Below are 18,215 nucleotides of genomic sequence, written 5' to 3'. Positions count from 1 at the left end.
ACATTCATCGTGAAGGCACTTCTTTTTCCTTTTTTTAAACTTTAAGTTCAATATAAATACTGCAAAATAAAGCAGGTAGAATGTGAAATTTGCAGCCTTTTAGTGAAATATAATGTATAACTTCATAGCCTGTGACCAGTGTAATTTACGAAGTTGTGTTATTATTTTACTAATCACAGTTAAATTTCTTTCCCATAGGAGTTTAAGAAATAGCATGCAAAATGTCAAGATTTAGTTTTGCACTAGCTGAGAGTGAAATGCATTAAATTGATGAAAAATGACTACATAATTTTAATTTTAATTATAATGTTTTTTCTTTGTTTTTTAAATAAGGTACCAGTATTTTTTGCAAATTAAACAGGACATTCTTACTGGAAGGTAAGACCTTTTTTTTTTTTTTTTTTTTTTTTTTTTTTTTTTTTTTGTGTTAAACATTAAATGCAACTTTGGTGGAGAAAAAGTTAATGGTGAGGGAGTTTTCCTGCAAAAATAAAAATAAATTTAAAATAAATTACTTTTTATGCAAATGGAAGTGTGCTTATAATAATTAACTGTCCAATTTGTTCATGGACTATGAAAGATTAGACTTTTCAAAATGACCAAATTTCATATGATATATGTAATTTTATTTGTTTCTTATTTTAAAAACCAAACAAAACAGATTGCCCTGTCCTTATAATACTGCTGCTCTTCTGGCTTCCTACGCTGTTCAGTGTAAGTATAATTAGTATTCACGTACATGTTAGTACTGAAATACATAAAAAGTAGCATTCGTTAGTTTCTAAAGAATGTATTTTGTATAGCATTACAGTGTGAGGTTTGTGGACATGATGCTACTTTTCTCATGGATTAAGGAAATATGGTTGGTTGGTTTTTCTCCCCCAGCATGTTTTGCTAAATTAGATATGGAAAAAGTACTGGTAACGCTTTCCTTCTTCACACCCATGCGGTTAAAAAAACCTGAAACAACCCTCTTGTATTTCTCTGTGTTCTGAAGTGTGGGGTTGGGTTTTTTTGCTTGCAAATTATACTAAAGCATTTTTTTAAACACTTAAACACTAACATACCATACAGTGAACCTCTAAATAGGTGTGGAAAAGGGAATTCTATTCATATCTTGCCAAAAAGTTGAATACTCTTGTTGTCAATTTTAAGCCATCCAAGGAGTAGATAAGTCTTAAAGACAGAGATTTAGTCCTCTGCCTCTTTCCCCATTTTCCTTCATAAAATTATATTGTCCAGTGGAAAAAAAAAAAATGCCACAAGAACCACCCAGGAGTCTGGGCAGCACTTAGCTCTTGAAATTTGTGGTTGTCAGAAATTCAGTTTTCTAAGCAATCCTGGTATATCCATCTATGTTGATGTGTTTTTTTCTGCTGTTAAAGATACCTTATATCTACATCTAGTACTATGTATACTTTTTACGTATCAAAGAAATAATATTTTCAGGGAAAAAACATACAGGAATGTTAATATAATGTTTTATGTATAGGTTTGATAAGTGCTCACCTTTTTCCAGATCAATCAATAGAGCAATTTCTCTTAAATAGAACTCCCAAACTCCAGCTACTTGGAAATAGATATGTACTGCAAATGCTGTCATGCCTTAGGGATTTACCTTAAAGAAATGAAGTATTTGATAATGAAGTAGGCGCTATGAAAGTTTATAACATTTTAAGCTATTAAGGGTGCAATATTTTTATTTTTCAAATACTGTAGAAGTGGTGGGTACTGGCAGTGTATTGTAGTTAATATATATATGCGAGATCCTGTTGTCCTTAATTTCTTCAGTGTGCAGATCTCTGTCTAATGATTTTCTTTGTACATGCCCTTTACTAAACTCTCTCTGGCCTTAGCTCTTGGGATTCTTTATAAATATAGGTAAATAGCAGACATGGATCTCACAGTCCTTTATTCTCTGTAGTGGATTTTAACAAGGCTTGCACTCTGTTACAAAACCCGGTCCCATTTTCCAATTTTTAAATTATTTAAGATAGGACCTGTTTCTGATGATGCAAGTGCCCCAGACTTCTTTCCTACCTTCCCTTCCCTGGCTTATCCTCCTGCTCCGTAAATGCCTTCATCTCTCTCGTCAGTTCTTCCATGCCCCATAAAAGTGTCAGTAGCCCTGCTCAGGACCCCACATCATGCTGTGTTGCTGTGAACTTCCCAGTTTTCACGTTATGTTACTTATCTGCCACTGTAGATCTGTTACATGGATTGCAGATATTTAAAGCAAATAAAATGTTTTTTTGAATTATAGTTAGAAAGCTCAAAGCCTGTCTTTTTAGCAAATGTTGTTGTTTGTATGTTTTTTTTTTTCTGACAATAAATGTGATTTTAATTTATTTCCTATAATGTTAAGAAAGTGTTAGAAATCGTGTAAATGCACTTTTTAGTAGTTTCAAGTAAAGTAGTTTCAATGTAGGTGTATGTATGCATACTTTTTTCCCATACATACAATGGAATGTGCAAAAAAATATTTTTCTAATGCTTCTGAATATATCTTGGTACAGAATAAGTTGGTAGGTTTTGCAGATCTTAATGAAGAAATAGCAATTGTAGTGTTAAAAGTATATAGTGTAATCATATGAAAGCAAGCAAAGGTAAAATAGAAAAAAGAAAAAAATCAAATACCTTGAAGTATATTATTTAGTCATAGCTATTATGACAGCATTTATGAATTAATTTGTGTATTATAAATTAAACACTTCAGAAACTTCATTCATAAGTACCTACTCAAAGCTCTCTAAATGATCTCTGATATTCACTGAGAACGTGACTGTTTATTCGTAAGGGAAAAGGGGATTTCAAATGTCTTCTTTATTTCTGTTTGCTGTAGTTCATAAAGTATGTGGGAGCAGACTCTTGTGATTGGGGGCATTGCACAATGCCAAGTACATCAGTGATAAACAATAACCTCTCTTTTTAATATTTTAGCCGAGCTGGGAGACTACAACCATTCAGAAAACTTGCCAGGCTACCTCTCAGACTATTCTTTCATCCCTAGCCAGCCTCAAGACTTTGAAAAAGAAATAGCAAAATTACATCAGCAGCACATGTAAGGATTTACAGCAGAAGATATTGACTGACTTTGTCAAATCCTGACTGCTGGTGCTGTGCTATTATATTTTTAAAAATGAGTATTTTGTCTTAAAGGTTTCTGGGGTCTCTTTGGGTTTTTTTTGTTTCGTTTTGTTTTTTTAAGAGTACATTTAATGTGATTTTTTTTTTTGGAAGATTGTCTGTATAATAAGTACCATTGATACTCTGTACAGATAAAATATCTATGACAGAATGATAGGGAAAATAAGTGAAAAAATGAATGTGTTAAAGGTACACTGAAAACAGTATTTGTGTGTATTACATAGAATATTAACTTAGCGGGATATAATTTGAGTTTTTTCAGTCTTTGGGAATGCTCTGTGCATAAAGACTTTTGTTTTCATGGTGCTCTCACCAGTAAACAAGAGTTAATTTAGAAGTAACAAAGTCCTTTTCTTCAATATCTGCTCTTTCCTGTGTGCAAGTCTGTGACCTTTTACTATAGAGGAAAAGGCGATGAAGCAATGGAAAATATTTTTTTTTTCAGTGTGTAACATTGTTGTACTTTTTCAGTGATCGTTCCTTGGTATTTTAGGACTTCAGTGCTTTTTAAACAGTTAAATTTAACAAAATGTAAGCTATGTTTCCAAATACATTTGCTTAACTGGGGCATGTCGTTGGCCTTAGAAAATACTGATGTTATGTTACATTTCAGTCAATGGCTTAGCAAATTCTGATAAGTGTAGGGTAAAGAAGTTAAAGTGAGTTGATGGTAATTTAAGCTTTAAGGGTGAGCCTTGCAGAGAAATTGCTGTTATCAATACAAAATACAGGACTTTAGAAGTAATTTCCAGATTCCAGAGCTCCACAAACATTTAAAAGATGTGGTGCGTTAGAAATAAAACGTGTGCATTTGCAAGCTGTGTTGTGGACTCTTGTCAAGACTTTTTCTATGCGGAAGCACAAGTATTTTTCTGTTAAATTTTTTGGGTTACAGTCTGTTTATGGTGAGAAAGGAAATTCAGATTTCAGGGTGGGGGTAGAAGTAGTAAAACAAATGCAGATTTTCTGTTGGAGCTCAGTAGGGAGCCTGATGTGGGGGGTTGTGTTAGGATGTTTCTGATTTAGCTTCTTTTTTTCAGAGGGTTGTCTCCTGCAGAAGCAGAGTTCAATTATCTCAATACAGCACGTACCTTAGAACTTTATGGAGTTGAATTGCACTATGCAAGGGTAAGTTTGACTGAAGTAGTAATTTAAAAATGGATTCCTCTGAGATTTATAGAAAAATAAATATTTATTTTTAGTGAGCCTTCCTGGCTGCTGCTTACAAGATAAAAAAAAAAAAAAAAAAAGAAAATAATATTATCTTACTTGGTGCCTAACTGTGATTTACCAATTTCAGTAGGTACGGTTTCACTCTAGTGAGGTTATTTCTTTACTTGAACTTGAGCTCAGTATACATGTGTTATCCAGGTTGCGCCTTGTCGGCCTGAATGCCAATTCAGTTGGCTGCTGGTGAATAAGAAAAATGTACTTGTTGAATGCGCTTTTGATATTTAAGGATCTGTCAGCTTTGAAGTATATTTCATTTGGTTCCAATTAGAATGAAATTATAAATCATTATCATTATGTAATGTGAACTGTTAATGTAAGGTGAGTGTACTATCATTTGCTTTAACATCAGTTTTACCTGGTAAAGCAAGTAGCTTGAGGTCTTGACTCAAATGATCTTAACCTGTCAGTACAGTGCTACCATTTCTGCAAAGCCTCTGAATATAATTATTTTCAGTAACTAAGACACCTCTGTTTTTTAAATATTCTTGTCCTACTCCCTAATATTAGAGAACCTTGCAATAGAATTTGAAATGTACCTCACTTCACTGCTCTCTGTGTCCGGCTGTTGTTGCACACATACTGAGAGTTCTATAGCAGAGGTGTTTGATTAGAGTGCAAAGATATTTCAACAGAAATGTGCTATTTTAAATATGCTTACAATATTGTTTGTTTTAGAATCTCTGCTCTCTGTGTTCTGAGATTGCAATTTCCTTTCAGGTAGGAATTTCAGTTGCTGGTTGTTTTTAGTGTAGCAAACATCAAGCCAGTCTATTAGTGCTGTTATTCGTAATAAACTGCTAGAATACTCTGTATGTATATTTCTTCGACGTTGGTGAAAGACAGAAGTTCTATCTTAAGAAATTAAAATTCTGTGGTATCTTATAAAGAACTTGGAGCAAACATTCAGGCTTGTCCTAAATAGGAATGAATAATTTAATTCTTACATGTCTTATTAAAAAACATTTTCTTCCATGTTAATTGAGAACTGTTTTACTATGGTATTTGTGTATTTAGAGAGATGAGAATGAATATATATGAGGTTTCAAAAATATTTATATTGTTCTTCAAGTAATTTTCTCTTTTCTTTTAAAGGATCAGAGTAACAATGAAATAACGATTGGAGTGATGTCAGGTGGAATACTAATTTTTAAGAACAGAGTACGAATTAACACCTTTCAGTGGTAAGGACAACTGTTTAAGCTAATGTTTTGTTTGGTATTTCAAAACTTATTTTTACCACTAGCAGTGTCACATGCTTTAAAAAAGACTGAAACTTAATTGTAGCATATCAAGTTGAAATGATTTACCTCATGCTGCGCTATGGGTAATCTTATGATGGGGTTTTGTCCTATTCTGCATGCTGTGCTGTTAAATGATTATGGTGCAAACTATAATGAATTTTAATACATTTTTTCTTCAGGAGTTTGTTAGCTTACTTTATGTTTAATTAAGCAGGGCCAGTGTTATGGTCCAGCTCACAGTCTTTAAAGAGACAACTGAACATAAAATATTAACTTGGAAAGTGATTGCTCTTATCTGTTATGTCACCTACAACTTACTTGAGCTTTGTGTGTTAAAATGTAGATTTGGCACTTGGGCATAACTGAGGTGGAGCACTCAGGATACTGTCATCTATTCATCCATTGATAACCATTTTCATTATAAGGATCAAAAAAAATGTATTTATTGCAGAAGATGCTTGTATTTATTTCTCCTCTTAACTAAAATAGTTTTTAAAGCTGTTCTGTAAACATGGAGTTATTCTCATTAAGTAAGTTTACTCCAGTTATCAGTCCTCTTAAGTTGTGATCCTATTCTTATTTATTCATATAACAAGGGGGAAGAACTAAGAGAAGTCCTTTTCTGCACTATAACTTCTACAGTGCTCTATAGAAGTGCTCTGTAACTCTATGGAAGTTACATTACCTTCCCCAATGCTTTTTTTTTAGTTCCCTCAGAAGTAACCTTCCCTTGGTTTCCTTTGCTTGCTTGGAATCTACTTTGGCAGCCTTACTTATTGCATATGTTGTTGAGTATGCTGTAACAGAGTTCTGAGTGGGTGAAGTGAGCCATATAAGATTATCATAATAGACATTAGTTTACGAGGCACTAATTTTCACTCTAGAAAAATGATTAAAAGTTTTGCATTTTCATTTGCTGCTGATGTGTGTGCTTGGGCAGTGCAGCACTGACTCTTCTAAAGTTCTTGGCTAGTCTGTCATCTTCTTATAAACAGATTCAGTTGATTTCCAGTTTCAATCGTGGCAAAACTTTTAATGGAAACATAGAATCATAGAAGGGTTAGAGTTGGAAGGGCCCTTAAAGATCATCTAGTTCCAACTTCCCTGCCACGGGCAGGGACACCTCCCACTAGACCAGGTTGCTCAAAGTCCCATCCAACCTGCCTTGAACACCTGCAGGGAAGGAGCATCCACAACTTCTCGGGCAACCTATTCCAGTGTCTCACTACCCTCCCAGTAAAGAATTTCTTCCTAAGGTCTAATCTAAATCTGCCCTCTTTCAGTTTAAAAGCATTACCTCTCGTCCTATCACTACACTCAATGATAAAGAGTTCCTCCCCATCTCTCCTGTAGTCCCCGTTTAGGTACTGGAACACTGTTAGAAGGTCTCCCCGGAGCCTTCTCTTCTCCAGGCTGAACAACCCCAACTCTCTCAGCCTGTCTTCATGGGAGAGCTGCTCCAGCTCTCTGATCATCTTCATGGCCCTCCTCTGGACTCACTCCAACAGGTCCATGTCGTTCTTATGTTGGGGACTCCAAAGCTGGACATACTACTCCAGGTGAGGTCTCACGAGACTGCAACAGAGGGGGAGAATCACCTCCCTTGACCTGCTGGCCACGCTTCTTTTGATGCAGCCCAGGATGCGTTTGGCCTTCTGGGCTGCGAATGCACATTGCCAGGCCACGTCGAGCTTCTCATCCACCAACACCTCCAAGTCCTTCTCCTCAGGGCTGCTCTCCAGTCATTCTCTGCCCAACCTGTATTTGAGCTAGGGATTGCTTGGCCCGTGTGCAGGACCTTGCCCTTGGCCTCGTAGAGTTTCATGAGGTTTGCATGGGCTCACCTCTCAAGCCTGTCCAGGTCCCTCTGGGTGGCATCCCTTCCATCTAGTGTTGTCGACCGTGCCACACAGCTTGGTGTCATCTGCAGACTTGCTGATGGTGCACTCAATCCCACTGTCCATGTCACCAGCAAAGATGCTAAACAGTCCCAGTACTGACCTCTGAGGAATGCCACTCATCGCTGGCCTCCGCTTGGACATTGAGCCAGTGACTGCAACTCTTTGAGTGTGGCCATCCAGCCAATTCCTTATCCACTGAGTGGTCCGTCTATCAAATCCACATCTCTCCAATTTAGAGACCAGGATGTCATGTGGGACAGTGTCAAATGCTTTGCATAAGTCTACGTAGATGAGTTTTGAAGTGTCAGAGCCATTTCTGGGTTAAGGCTGCTTTATAAATGCAATGCTGTAATAGTCAGGAAGGTTTTCATTCAGGCTGCTTTTACTGCTTTTATTTTTGGGAAAACAGTAATAGTAGAAATAAGTTCTATAAAACACACCAGTAAATTACTGAGTACATACAAGTCATAAGTCATAATTAAGCCACATGTCCCTGCTGGAAGCTAGAGGTTTCTGTGAGCTCTGCTTCGTATTGTTTGCGTGCCAGGGATGCTGATCTGAATTCTTACTGTGGTTTCTGTGTGTGTGTGTAATTACCTAAACAGTTCTTTGTATTCAACCATATCAGCTGACATCAGGGATATTAATTTCTTCCTGTGAAGACTGTAGTACTAACATAATTGATCTTCAAAAAAAACCCCAACAATCCACACACACACCCCTCGTTTCATCCTACGATAGGCTTTCTTTCACTGTGAGTAAGGATCTGAAATGTCCGTTCGCACAATACAGCTCACTAGTAGACCTATTACCTTTCCTTTTTATCCATAGTCATGCAGCTGCTCCAGTGACGCCAGTACTGATACTTTTTCTTCTTGCTTCTACGTATTCTTGCTCCTGTGCCACTGGAGCTGTGTAAAGACTTCCCAGAGCTTTGTGGCTACAGTGAATGTTTTTCATTGCTGTCCTTTTTCAGTACTCCTGAGCTGAGTTTTGAGACTAGTGAGAGGATAGACATGTATGTATGTGGGAAGAAATCAAGCTTTAACTGTATTACTCAGAGAAGAATCAATCAAGTAAAATGTCTTTGCCCTCTCCCTCTTAATTTGATATTATATCTGAATTGCATATTAAGAACCTTAGGATCATGGGGAGAAACGAAACAGGAGACAGGGCAGGAATAACGGAAAACAAAGGAGACTGCCTTTTATCCAGTGTGTCCTAACTTGATCTTCCTGTATTGTGGATAATTCCTATTTTCCCCAAATGGTGCTAGCAAACACAGAGACCTGGGAATCCAGGGAGTAGATCTTGTACTTGAAGACCAAAGGAGAAGAGAATGGCATACCTCAGCCTTTCCTTTGTTACTAGATCACCTGTTCAGCAGTGAAGACACACTTTCCTTTGCCTCTCTTTTGTGATCAGTGTACCCCTGGAAAGCTTTGTTACCTTTCGCGTTCATTGCCGGTTGTAACTGCAGTTGCGCTTTGGATTTCCTAGTTTTATTCCTGAATGCCTAGGCAGGAATAGTTCCTCCTTGGCCATCTGATCCTGCTTCCATATCCTGTACACTTCCTTTTCTGTTTGAACTGTCAGTACTTCAGAGTTCATCCAAGTTGGCCTCCTTCCATGCTTGCATGTTTTCTAGCACATCAGGATTTTTCTGGATTGAGAAGATTGTCCTCTAAGACTGGCCACCTCTCCTCAATTCCTGTGCCCCAAAAGGCAGCTTCCAAGGGACTTTTTCCTTCCAGAGCTCTGAGCAAGCTGGAGTTTCTTCTCCTGAACTCCAGGGTTGTTTAGTCTGCTCATTCCTCCTCACTTCCCTCAGGATCTTTAGCTTCACCATCTCACAGCTGCTGGAGCCAAGTTTGTCTTTGACTACTAAATCTGGACAGTCCTTCCTTGTTTGTGAGTTGTGCTCCTGAGAGCATGTTCCCTAGCTGACCAGTCCAGAACCTGTGTCGAAGTCATCTTGGTCAAGAAATTTGCTAGGTTGCTTGCATTCTGCCTTACCACCATCCTGGCAAGGGTTGGGGTGGTAAAGTCTGTAGTGAGAACTGGTGCTTGATATCATGAGACTTTTTCCACATTAGAGTACAGTCCTCACTTTAGACCAGGACTTTTAAATATCTCTTAATTTAAAAAGATATGTCTTCTGATTTAGGATGTCTGAGAGAACTTGAGACTGGAAAATCATACCTCAAAAATATTGATGGCTGCCTGTTCTTACCTTTTTCCTTGGATATGCACCATTGCCGACAGTCAGAGAAAGGAAACATAGGCAGACATCCCTTTTGCTTTGGCCGAGGACGGATATTGTCATTTAATGACTAGCAGGGTATTAGCAGTGCATATTAACTCTCTTATCTGCTGTATTTTTTTGAAAATAGCTGAGATTGAGCTTTGCTGAGTCATTTCTGTGTACTGGAATGGCGACTCTTAGGGGTTGAGTTAGACCTTATTGGCTAATGTTATAATTTTGAGTCTGTTCCAGATGGTTTCAGGCTTAAGAGGCAGCTGACCTCACTCTGCCTATATTATGGGGTGAGATTAAAAACCAGTGTGTACAGCTTTCATCCTTGTCATTCTCCTTGAGTCTGTAAATCATCAAAGGCAGTAATTTATTTTTTTTTGCGGAAGAGTGAAAAAAAGAGTAAAAGGTAGTAGAATGTTTTTATAAATGGAATAATTTTCATTTATTTCCAGGTTTTCTGTTGGCATGCTAAGCAAATCTGATATGTTGTAGAGTTCTGTTTTAGAAAACATATATATTAAAATGTTCTTTCAATTGCCCTGTGCCTCAAAATTTTAGAAAATTAGTCACAACATGATTCCGGTTAACTGCAGCATAAATAGTCTAATAAAACTTTTTTCTGTTTATTCCACAGTCCGAGTGCTATAATCGGTAGTGTCTATGCCACTCAGCAAATTTAGGACCCATCCCTAATTATTCTTAAGCAATTGTTTGTCACAGGAGGTGCTAAGAAAATTGCTGCATTGCCAATGGAATAATTTGATTTCAGTAGATAAGTTGTGGCCCCCTTTAAAATTTCTAATCCTTGAGAAACTAACTTCAATAGCAACAATTTGTTAAGAATTGGAAAAAAAACAACAAAACAAAACAAACAAAAAAACCCACAACAAGACAGAGCTATAGCTGCTGCCTTTTTTTTTTTTTTTAAACTAACAGCAAAGTTAGGAAAGAAAAAAGGAATTGGAAAAGATTTAAGTAAGCAAAATTTATATTCACAGACTGGCTTTATGTTACTTGAGATAGAAACTCTCTCAACAAATTAGGACATCCAAGTGAGGTTCCTGCTCTGAATGATGCCCTGGAGAAAAAAGTCTCCATTTGATTTAGTTAAGATAATTTCTATATACAGATATCCAGCTTAGGTGTCTGCTAATGTTTTGCTTCTCATCCTTCCTAGTCTAGAGGGTTTTTTATTCAACAAGGTGATTAATATGCAAGTAGTAACTCCAGTCACTATTGAGGTCCTTGCATATTCTTCATGAATAAGTTTATAGCAAAAATTTTAGCACTGTCTTCACTGATGTAGGTTTTTTTGGTTTTGTTTTTGGTTTTTTTCTTTCTTTTGTAGCTTTATCAAGCCAATATAATAACTTGAAGTACAGGGATATCAGAGATGACAGTTCAGATTAGTAAGGGTGCTCTGTATAAACATGCCGTGTAAAGGGTTGATTGTAACCCCTGAAGAGTTTGCTGTGAAATTTCCTGCAAGTGATCCTGTGTGATCTAGATTCTCTTTTGCTTTGTTTCATAATTGTCAGCGAAATCTCCTTTGAGTGGGATAGCATTTGAATTTAGTGTTCTACAGTTTGCAGTATCATATCAGTTGCTCCTTTTCAAAGTCACAGAAGTTAACGCTGTTTTTTCTTGTTCCGATTGTAACCTTCATTTTATTCTTGACCAAAATAATACTCCTTTAGTAACAATGTGCACTATTCTAATATTGCATTTCTTTGAAAAAGTAAATCATTAGATTGTGATGGAAACACGGCCTGTCTTTTCCCATTTAACATAACTAGCATTGCAGCGGCCATGCAAAATTATCTGGAATTACTGTCAGCATCTCCCATGTTTATAGATAACCTGCAAGATTAAAAGATCTCTAGACTGATTTTTCCCTGTTGTGATATTCATATATATATATATATATATATATATATATATATATATAAAAAATGTTTTTTTCCTTCTCATAGTGTGGCAATTGTTCTGTTGTTTTTTGCTTATATGTTGTCTTAGCTGTTTTACTAAAACAAGTTCTGGTTGTATTTAAAGACATGTAAGAACATAGAGAAAGAATGTCATTCAGGAATCGGGTGAAGTTCAAAGTATTTTTTCATATGCTAAGGGATAATGAAAGCGGTCTTAGAAAAGAGAACATCTGGTTGGAATGACCTCGGGATAGAATAGGTCTTTACACTTTGGAACTGGGAAAAGATACTTAAATTAGCAACTGCCTTGGGTTTAGGATGGAAACCAGTGAATTTGATAATTTAAATATGTGGCTCATAAATTTCAAATTATACAAGTTATTTTGTATTATCTTTGATATCTTATTTTTTGTCTACGGAAGTTTCATGGAAATTGAAAGAAATCTCTTCTGTCTAGAAAGTATATTTTCAGTAGATGTATTTAAGCCTTTAACTGGGATCCAGTATACTAAGTGTTTAAATGTTGTGATTTTATTTTTTTTTTCCCTAGGTTGAAGATTGTAAAAATTTCTTTTAAGTGCAAACAGTTTTTTATTCAACTTAGGAAAGAATTGGTGAGTACTGTCTTAAATTTCATCTCAAAAAATGAGAGCAATGAAATTTCTCCATACTGCACGTCTGCAATATACCGACTGATGCTATGTTGATTCTTGCCTTTATCTGCAATTAAAAGCCCAGTTTCACAAACATTCTGGCTATTTCGGTTCTCAAAAGGCAATTTATAAGACTTTTTTTTTTCATTTGATTTGCCTTAGATACATTTAGTCTTACATTAGTGGGCAGGAAATGTAACCTGCTTATATAAGAATTGAAAGGTTGAAAGTAAATCAATTTTAAATTTAAATTTCAGAGTAAACTAAATTAAAATTGAAGGTAATGCTTAATGGTGCTTTAGTTGTATATGTGCTTGTAAGTAAACATTTGATTAAGACATGCCGATTTGTATTATTCAGATTTAGTAATACAAGTTGGCTTTAATGCTTACATTTAAACAGAACAGATAAGAATGTCTTTGCAGTTTTAAAATACATACGATAATTTTTTATGCCTACTTCTAAATTTGTTGGGGAAAAAGTTGAAGCTTTCTGTGAAGAACCTGTATGTTTCACTACTTGTGTTGTGTGTTTGGTACCCTGTAAAGCACCATAGGACCACTGCACATTTAATTCAGCAAGAAATGGATTGTTCCACACCTCCAAGAGATCAGTCTAAACCCATCACAGACATATTACTAAGGAAAGATGGAGGAATTAATTAAAAATACAACTATGATTTAATTCACCAGATCACTTAAAAGGTTTTGTGCAGTTCTTACAGCTGAAAGGATTTGGAGACCAGAAATGCAGAGTTACTGATTAGATAAAAAAGATGGATGCTAGGCAGAAAGGCATCCTGAGTACTATTGAACTATTCCAGATTTAGAGACAACGTGGTTAAACAAGAAAAATAGAAGGAGGAACCTGTTGTGTCAGATCAGGGCAACGGCTGGTGACTAGTACTAGTTCTGAAAACAGGAGCCAAACTGTATATCTTAAAAGCTGATCCTTTAAAATAAGGCCCAGGAGTTTGCAATTTTCACAAATGAAACCACCTGTCCACATGCAGACTCTTCCTTTTGTATTAGTTGGCAGGAGAAGTTTAACCCATGTGCTTGGAGCAGCGTGAGTAGCTGTCAGTTCAGAAATGGGGTAACAGGAGTTAGAAGATTTGGGAGTAATTATGTGTAGAAAGAAATTACCTTTGGCTATTACATGAAATAAATGGGAGTATCTGTCAACATGAGCAGACATCATGTACCATGAGCAGAAAAATGGTAATGATCCGAAAGGGGGAGGAAGATTTCATAATCGTGACACTGCAGGAGCTATCGGCTAAATCTCAAAGGCAAACTGATCTCTGACAGCGCAGAGGTCAAATTTTGTCTTCATATCAGTGTGTGTAACTTCCATTAGAGTTGCAGACAACATGTATTTAGATGTGCGATGAGAATTTGGAGTTTTATTTGGAATTCAGAGGTTATGAACTATGTTTTCTAAATCAGAACTTGAGGAAAAGGCTGTAATAGCAGAGTTCGGGACCTGGAAGATTGAGATACCTGAATACAAAATTGGATTGGGTACTGTACTTTAGTGTTTTTTCTATTTTCTGCAGAAAAAAAAAAAATCTGCATATAATTGAGGGTAATATAAATGTAGCTTTCTCATCTTGTTTTTTTTCTGTTTCTTTTTAATACTCTGCATATTGTTACTTGCACCAGAATGTAGTATATGTAACTAATGTAATTTCTCTTCTGAGACATCTTTTCCAAGCCAACAAATTAAAAAGTCTTGTACTGTTTTTCTTTAAACTCTATGTATCAGATGAAAACTGATGGCAAGAACTTAATTTTCATTCATTCCAAGTCATGAATACCTTAAGATCAAAGCTCAAATTTGGCTTCCAAAGAAGGTTTACTTAAATTCATTTTTTAATCAAACCTAATATTAAAATTACTTCCAGAGTTACTTTCCCTGAGTAGACCTGTAGGATAAGATTCATCTCACATACATTCAGCTTCAGTTAGGTTAAAAGAACATGTTTTCTGTTTCATGATAATTAGCTAACGAAAGCTAATCATTAGACTTCCTCCAGTAGTAACCAGACATGTGCAAAGGGTGAAAGATCTTGCATGAATTGGAAGCACATTTTAGGATGGATTAAGTTGCTCTTTGTTGGTACATGCTTACTTTTTGCTTTCACTCCCATTAACAATAAAAGGAGCCTAAATGGGTCTTTTTAGGCAGCAGAAGGTAGGTGAGGTGACTCGGTGATTGCATGTTTGGTATGTAAAATATCTCTGGTCTAGTGCTTTGAGTGTATATTTAAAAGCAGCAATTTATGATATGGCAGTGAAAATACATTCATGGTATGCTGATGATGTGTTTCAAAGTCCTGTGTAAATACATAACATGGTACAGCTGAGTAACCCTATTTATTCGGATGTAAAGCTGAGATGTTATAGGATATTAAATTAGTGGACTTGGGAGAGGAATTTTCCAGTGTATTTATTTTTTCCAAGCTGGGCTATATATGCTTTTAAGTAGTTCTAAACAGATATTTTTCAAATACTGCTAATGAGTGTTGAGAGCTTTTAATTGCAACTGTCCTCAAAAGTGCAAGTGCCTTATCTTTTAATCGCCTATTAAATTTATTCCCTTACTTGCCATTGCTTAGAGGCATCAACATAAGTAAAGGATTATTTGCCTACTTCCAATAGATTATATCTGTGTTTAAATAAATCACTTAAAGGAAGTCAGATGAAGCAGTTTAATGTCAAAGTCATTTTCCACTGGTAGTATAATATAATCTTGAATGGAAGCCGGTTGTGTATTCTGACAATTATACAGCTGGAGCACACATCCATTGGAGTAGGTTTTCTTTCCATTGTTTCTTTATGATTTTGTGGGGGGAAAAGAATGTTATATGTATGACTCCTTCATCCGACATTAGAAGCCCGCGGAGCCATAACTTCAGTGGTGGTTTTTTTCAACTTTTTTTTTTTTTTTTATTCTGCCTGTTTCACATGCTGTTTCCCTTACACACTTTGAAGCTGTTTGAGAATAATTCAGTAGTTTCATTTTTCTAGATGTTTCCCTGAGCTGCTCTGGTTTTACTTAGTTGTACTTTTAGTTGTACCCTTGGCTGTTCTAATGCCAATAGCATCAAACTCTTAATGCTGTCCACCATAATTTAGTGGTCTTGATTCTTTGACAGGCAAATAAACTGTTCAGCATGTTCTTGTGCTCTTTTAGGGCCCAGATTTCCACTGAAAAATTACTTGAGTCCATAACAAAACAATATCATAGGTTTTGTCCATGACTAAGACCTGGTTTCAGTGAGAGGCCAAAATGATTATTTTTTTTTTTCTAATTATAGATTATATATCTGAAGTTTGTGCTTTGAATTTTTTCTTGTTACTGACTTTTAGAAAGAACTTGGGCTAGAATCACAAGGTGGTGTATGGGCTTATCTGCCTAAGCACATACTTGATCTTAAGTAACGCTGCCATTCATTAGATGCCTGGATGATTGTTGCCTAATCCTATCAAAGTTTCTGCTGTTGGAGTTTTGTGGGAAGAGCAGATAGTGTTGGCACAATCTGTGTTGCATTTAAGCTTTCACGTGACTTGTCCACTGTTTGTGGAATATCTTGAGTCTCTGGAGCATCTGCCACTTAGAAAGCACAAGTCTTTTTGTCTCTCTCAGAGATAGGGGTAGGGAGTATTTTCTTTGTTCTGGGATTTTTCTTTGTTTCTCACTTTAGGAAAAGTGAGAGAAACCCACTAGAGCATATGGTTTTCCAGTTTCTCTGGGAACAAGAGATCTGCTCTGAAGTGTCTTGTTTCAAGTCAGGCAAAGGTGGATTTGAATGAATGTCCCCACCCAAGTTGAATGTTCAAGGGCTGAGCTGTTGTATTTTCAAGGGCCAACAATATCCACTCTGATTTTTGTTTGGTTTTGTCCTTTTAATAAAAGGAACCACAAACATGAATTAGACTTTACTTTGCCCTATCCCTCCAGTGTTTCTTCTTGGATTCTATAGGTAGCCTGCCACATACTGTACATCTGTAAGGTTAGGATTTAAATTAATGTACATGGTGGTTATTTGGCTTACTTGTAGTTTCACACTTGAGCCCTGAGCCTCGTCACTGGTATTGCATTCCAGCTGCTTCACTCTTCTCCCCCTCCATAGCAAGCAGACTGTTTTCCTTTCTCTAACAGGAACCATGGACACAATTAGTAAAATAGTCATTTCAGAGCAGAATCCAACTGTGACTCCCTGAGGCTGTCTTCTAACACTGTCTCAACAGAGCTAAAACCCTGAAATACCTGTACGTCATACCATAGAGCAGTCAGCATCTTCCTGGAGCCTTGTGCTATAAAAACATTCTCATAGGCTGCAGTATAAATGCCCTGGTATTTTATGTGCTTTTGGCTGAAGTGTTATAAATGGTGCCTTGAGGTCTCAACGCTGAGCCCACATTGATTCAAGCCTACTGTTTTCGGGGAAAACAGGGGCAATCTTATTCTAAATCCAGCTACCAGACAGCAGTAGAACCAGGGTTTGCACCCCAGAGTCATCAGCAAAGATGAATTTGAAGGGCCAAACTTAAGTTTGAATATTACAGAACCTGCAAGGGTGGATAGGAAAAGGATGGGTGAACTTAGGAGCCAATATCTTATACTCTTCTTTACCTTAAAAATTGATTCTAGCTGTAATTGAGATGAAGGGTAGAGTTTGAGAATCAGTTCTCTCTGCACTGCAATGAAAGCCTTAAAAGCTATGAATAGAACTATTGTTAAGGTACCTTTAAAGCTCTAACACACCAAGTTCCTGTGAAAGTGCTGTTTCGCATTACAATTAAGCTGATCTAGCTGCAGCTCCTCATCCTTCTATACCAGCTCCTCCTTCATGCTTCATGCCTGATCTAGTGATCAGATGGTGGCATAAGAATCAGATCAGCTCATTCTCTGGAATACAAACTGGGGGAAAGAACAGGGTATTTTTTTTCTCCCCACCAACCCATAATTATAATGCTTTGAGTGACATGAAAATGCATGATCATCAGCTCATACAACTTGTCAAATTCTCTTTCCCAACAGTGTAAAAGGCTGACAGAGTATTAAAACTTGCTACATCATGAGAACTTTTTGCTGGAATCTAAAAGCTGGTTTGTCTTTTACTGGATCCAGATGAGGCAGTTCATATTTTGACATAGTTACTCTCTTGCAGAATAGTGATGTATCTTGGTTATATTATTGTACGTTTACATTCTTGATAAAGCCTTTTCTAATGGAATGGGTAACAGACTTAGTTTCTGTTACCTTCTTTGTGACTTTTAATTTTTAAGTACTTCTGTTAACATGTCTTGAAAATACAGGGAACGGTTAGCAATTCTTGGAAATTAAGATAAGAGATATAAGTAATTTTTGTAAATTGAAGTAAAATATCAGGTTTTAGCTTTTCGCATATAATTTTGTGAATTTCATCAATAGATACTCAGAGTTTGCTGTTTACTTCTAAATCCACTTTATTCTTTACCCTAAATTCATCTCGTGGCTGAAATTACAGTGTCGTTCTTAGCTGTTAGACAACTTCTCAAACACAAGACTGAGAGAAGAGTTTCAGGTCTATGCCCCAGTATCTCAGCAGATCTAAAGATGAGCTGGCCAGCAAAAGCTTAACTTGGAAAAAGAGTTTACTGCTGAGTGAAAACAGCTAAGGTGTGCTAAGTTGTGGAGGATTTAGTACTGTGAAGAGAAAGCAAATTGCTGATGATGTTTTCTTACCTACAAAGGTTGTAATCAAGCTCCCTCAACAGGCAGAATAGCTGAGCTTGCTTTGCAATTTTGCTTCTTTCCTTCACCAGGAACCTAATTAATCATTGAGAAGTAGATACATCAGTTGC

The 18,215-nt window shown here is 36.5% G+C and overlaps 1 protein-coding gene across 1 annotated transcript in view; it reads left to right on the top strand.

Moving 5' to 3' along the window:
- Positions 1-18,215, top strand: part of PTPN4 (protein tyrosine phosphatase non-receptor type 4) — a 71,346-nt gene that overhangs the window by 14,817 nt on the left and 38,314 nt on the right. The window contains exons 5-10 of the mRNA XM_074144707.1: positions 334-378; positions 662-714; positions 2,941-3,061; positions 4,188-4,275; positions 5,473-5,561; positions 12,258-12,321. Of these exons, the coding sequence (XP_074000808.1) occupies positions 334-378; positions 662-714; positions 2,941-3,061; positions 4,188-4,275; positions 5,473-5,561; positions 12,258-12,321 (460 nt within the window). The remainder of the gene's footprint in view (positions 1-333; positions 379-661; positions 715-2,940; positions 3,062-4,187; positions 4,276-5,472; positions 5,562-12,257; positions 12,322-18,215) is intronic.

The sequence above is a fragment of the Numenius arquata genome, chromosome 3 (genome assembly GCF_964106895.1).
Source record: "Numenius arquata chromosome 3, bNumArq3.hap1.1, whole genome shotgun sequence".
NCBI classification, from domain to species: domain Eukaryota; kingdom Metazoa; phylum Chordata; class Aves; order Charadriiformes; family Scolopacidae; genus Numenius; species Numenius arquata.
The sequence above is the reverse complement of the archived record's forward strand: the minus strand, read 5'-3'. Positions and strand labels throughout refer to the sequence as shown.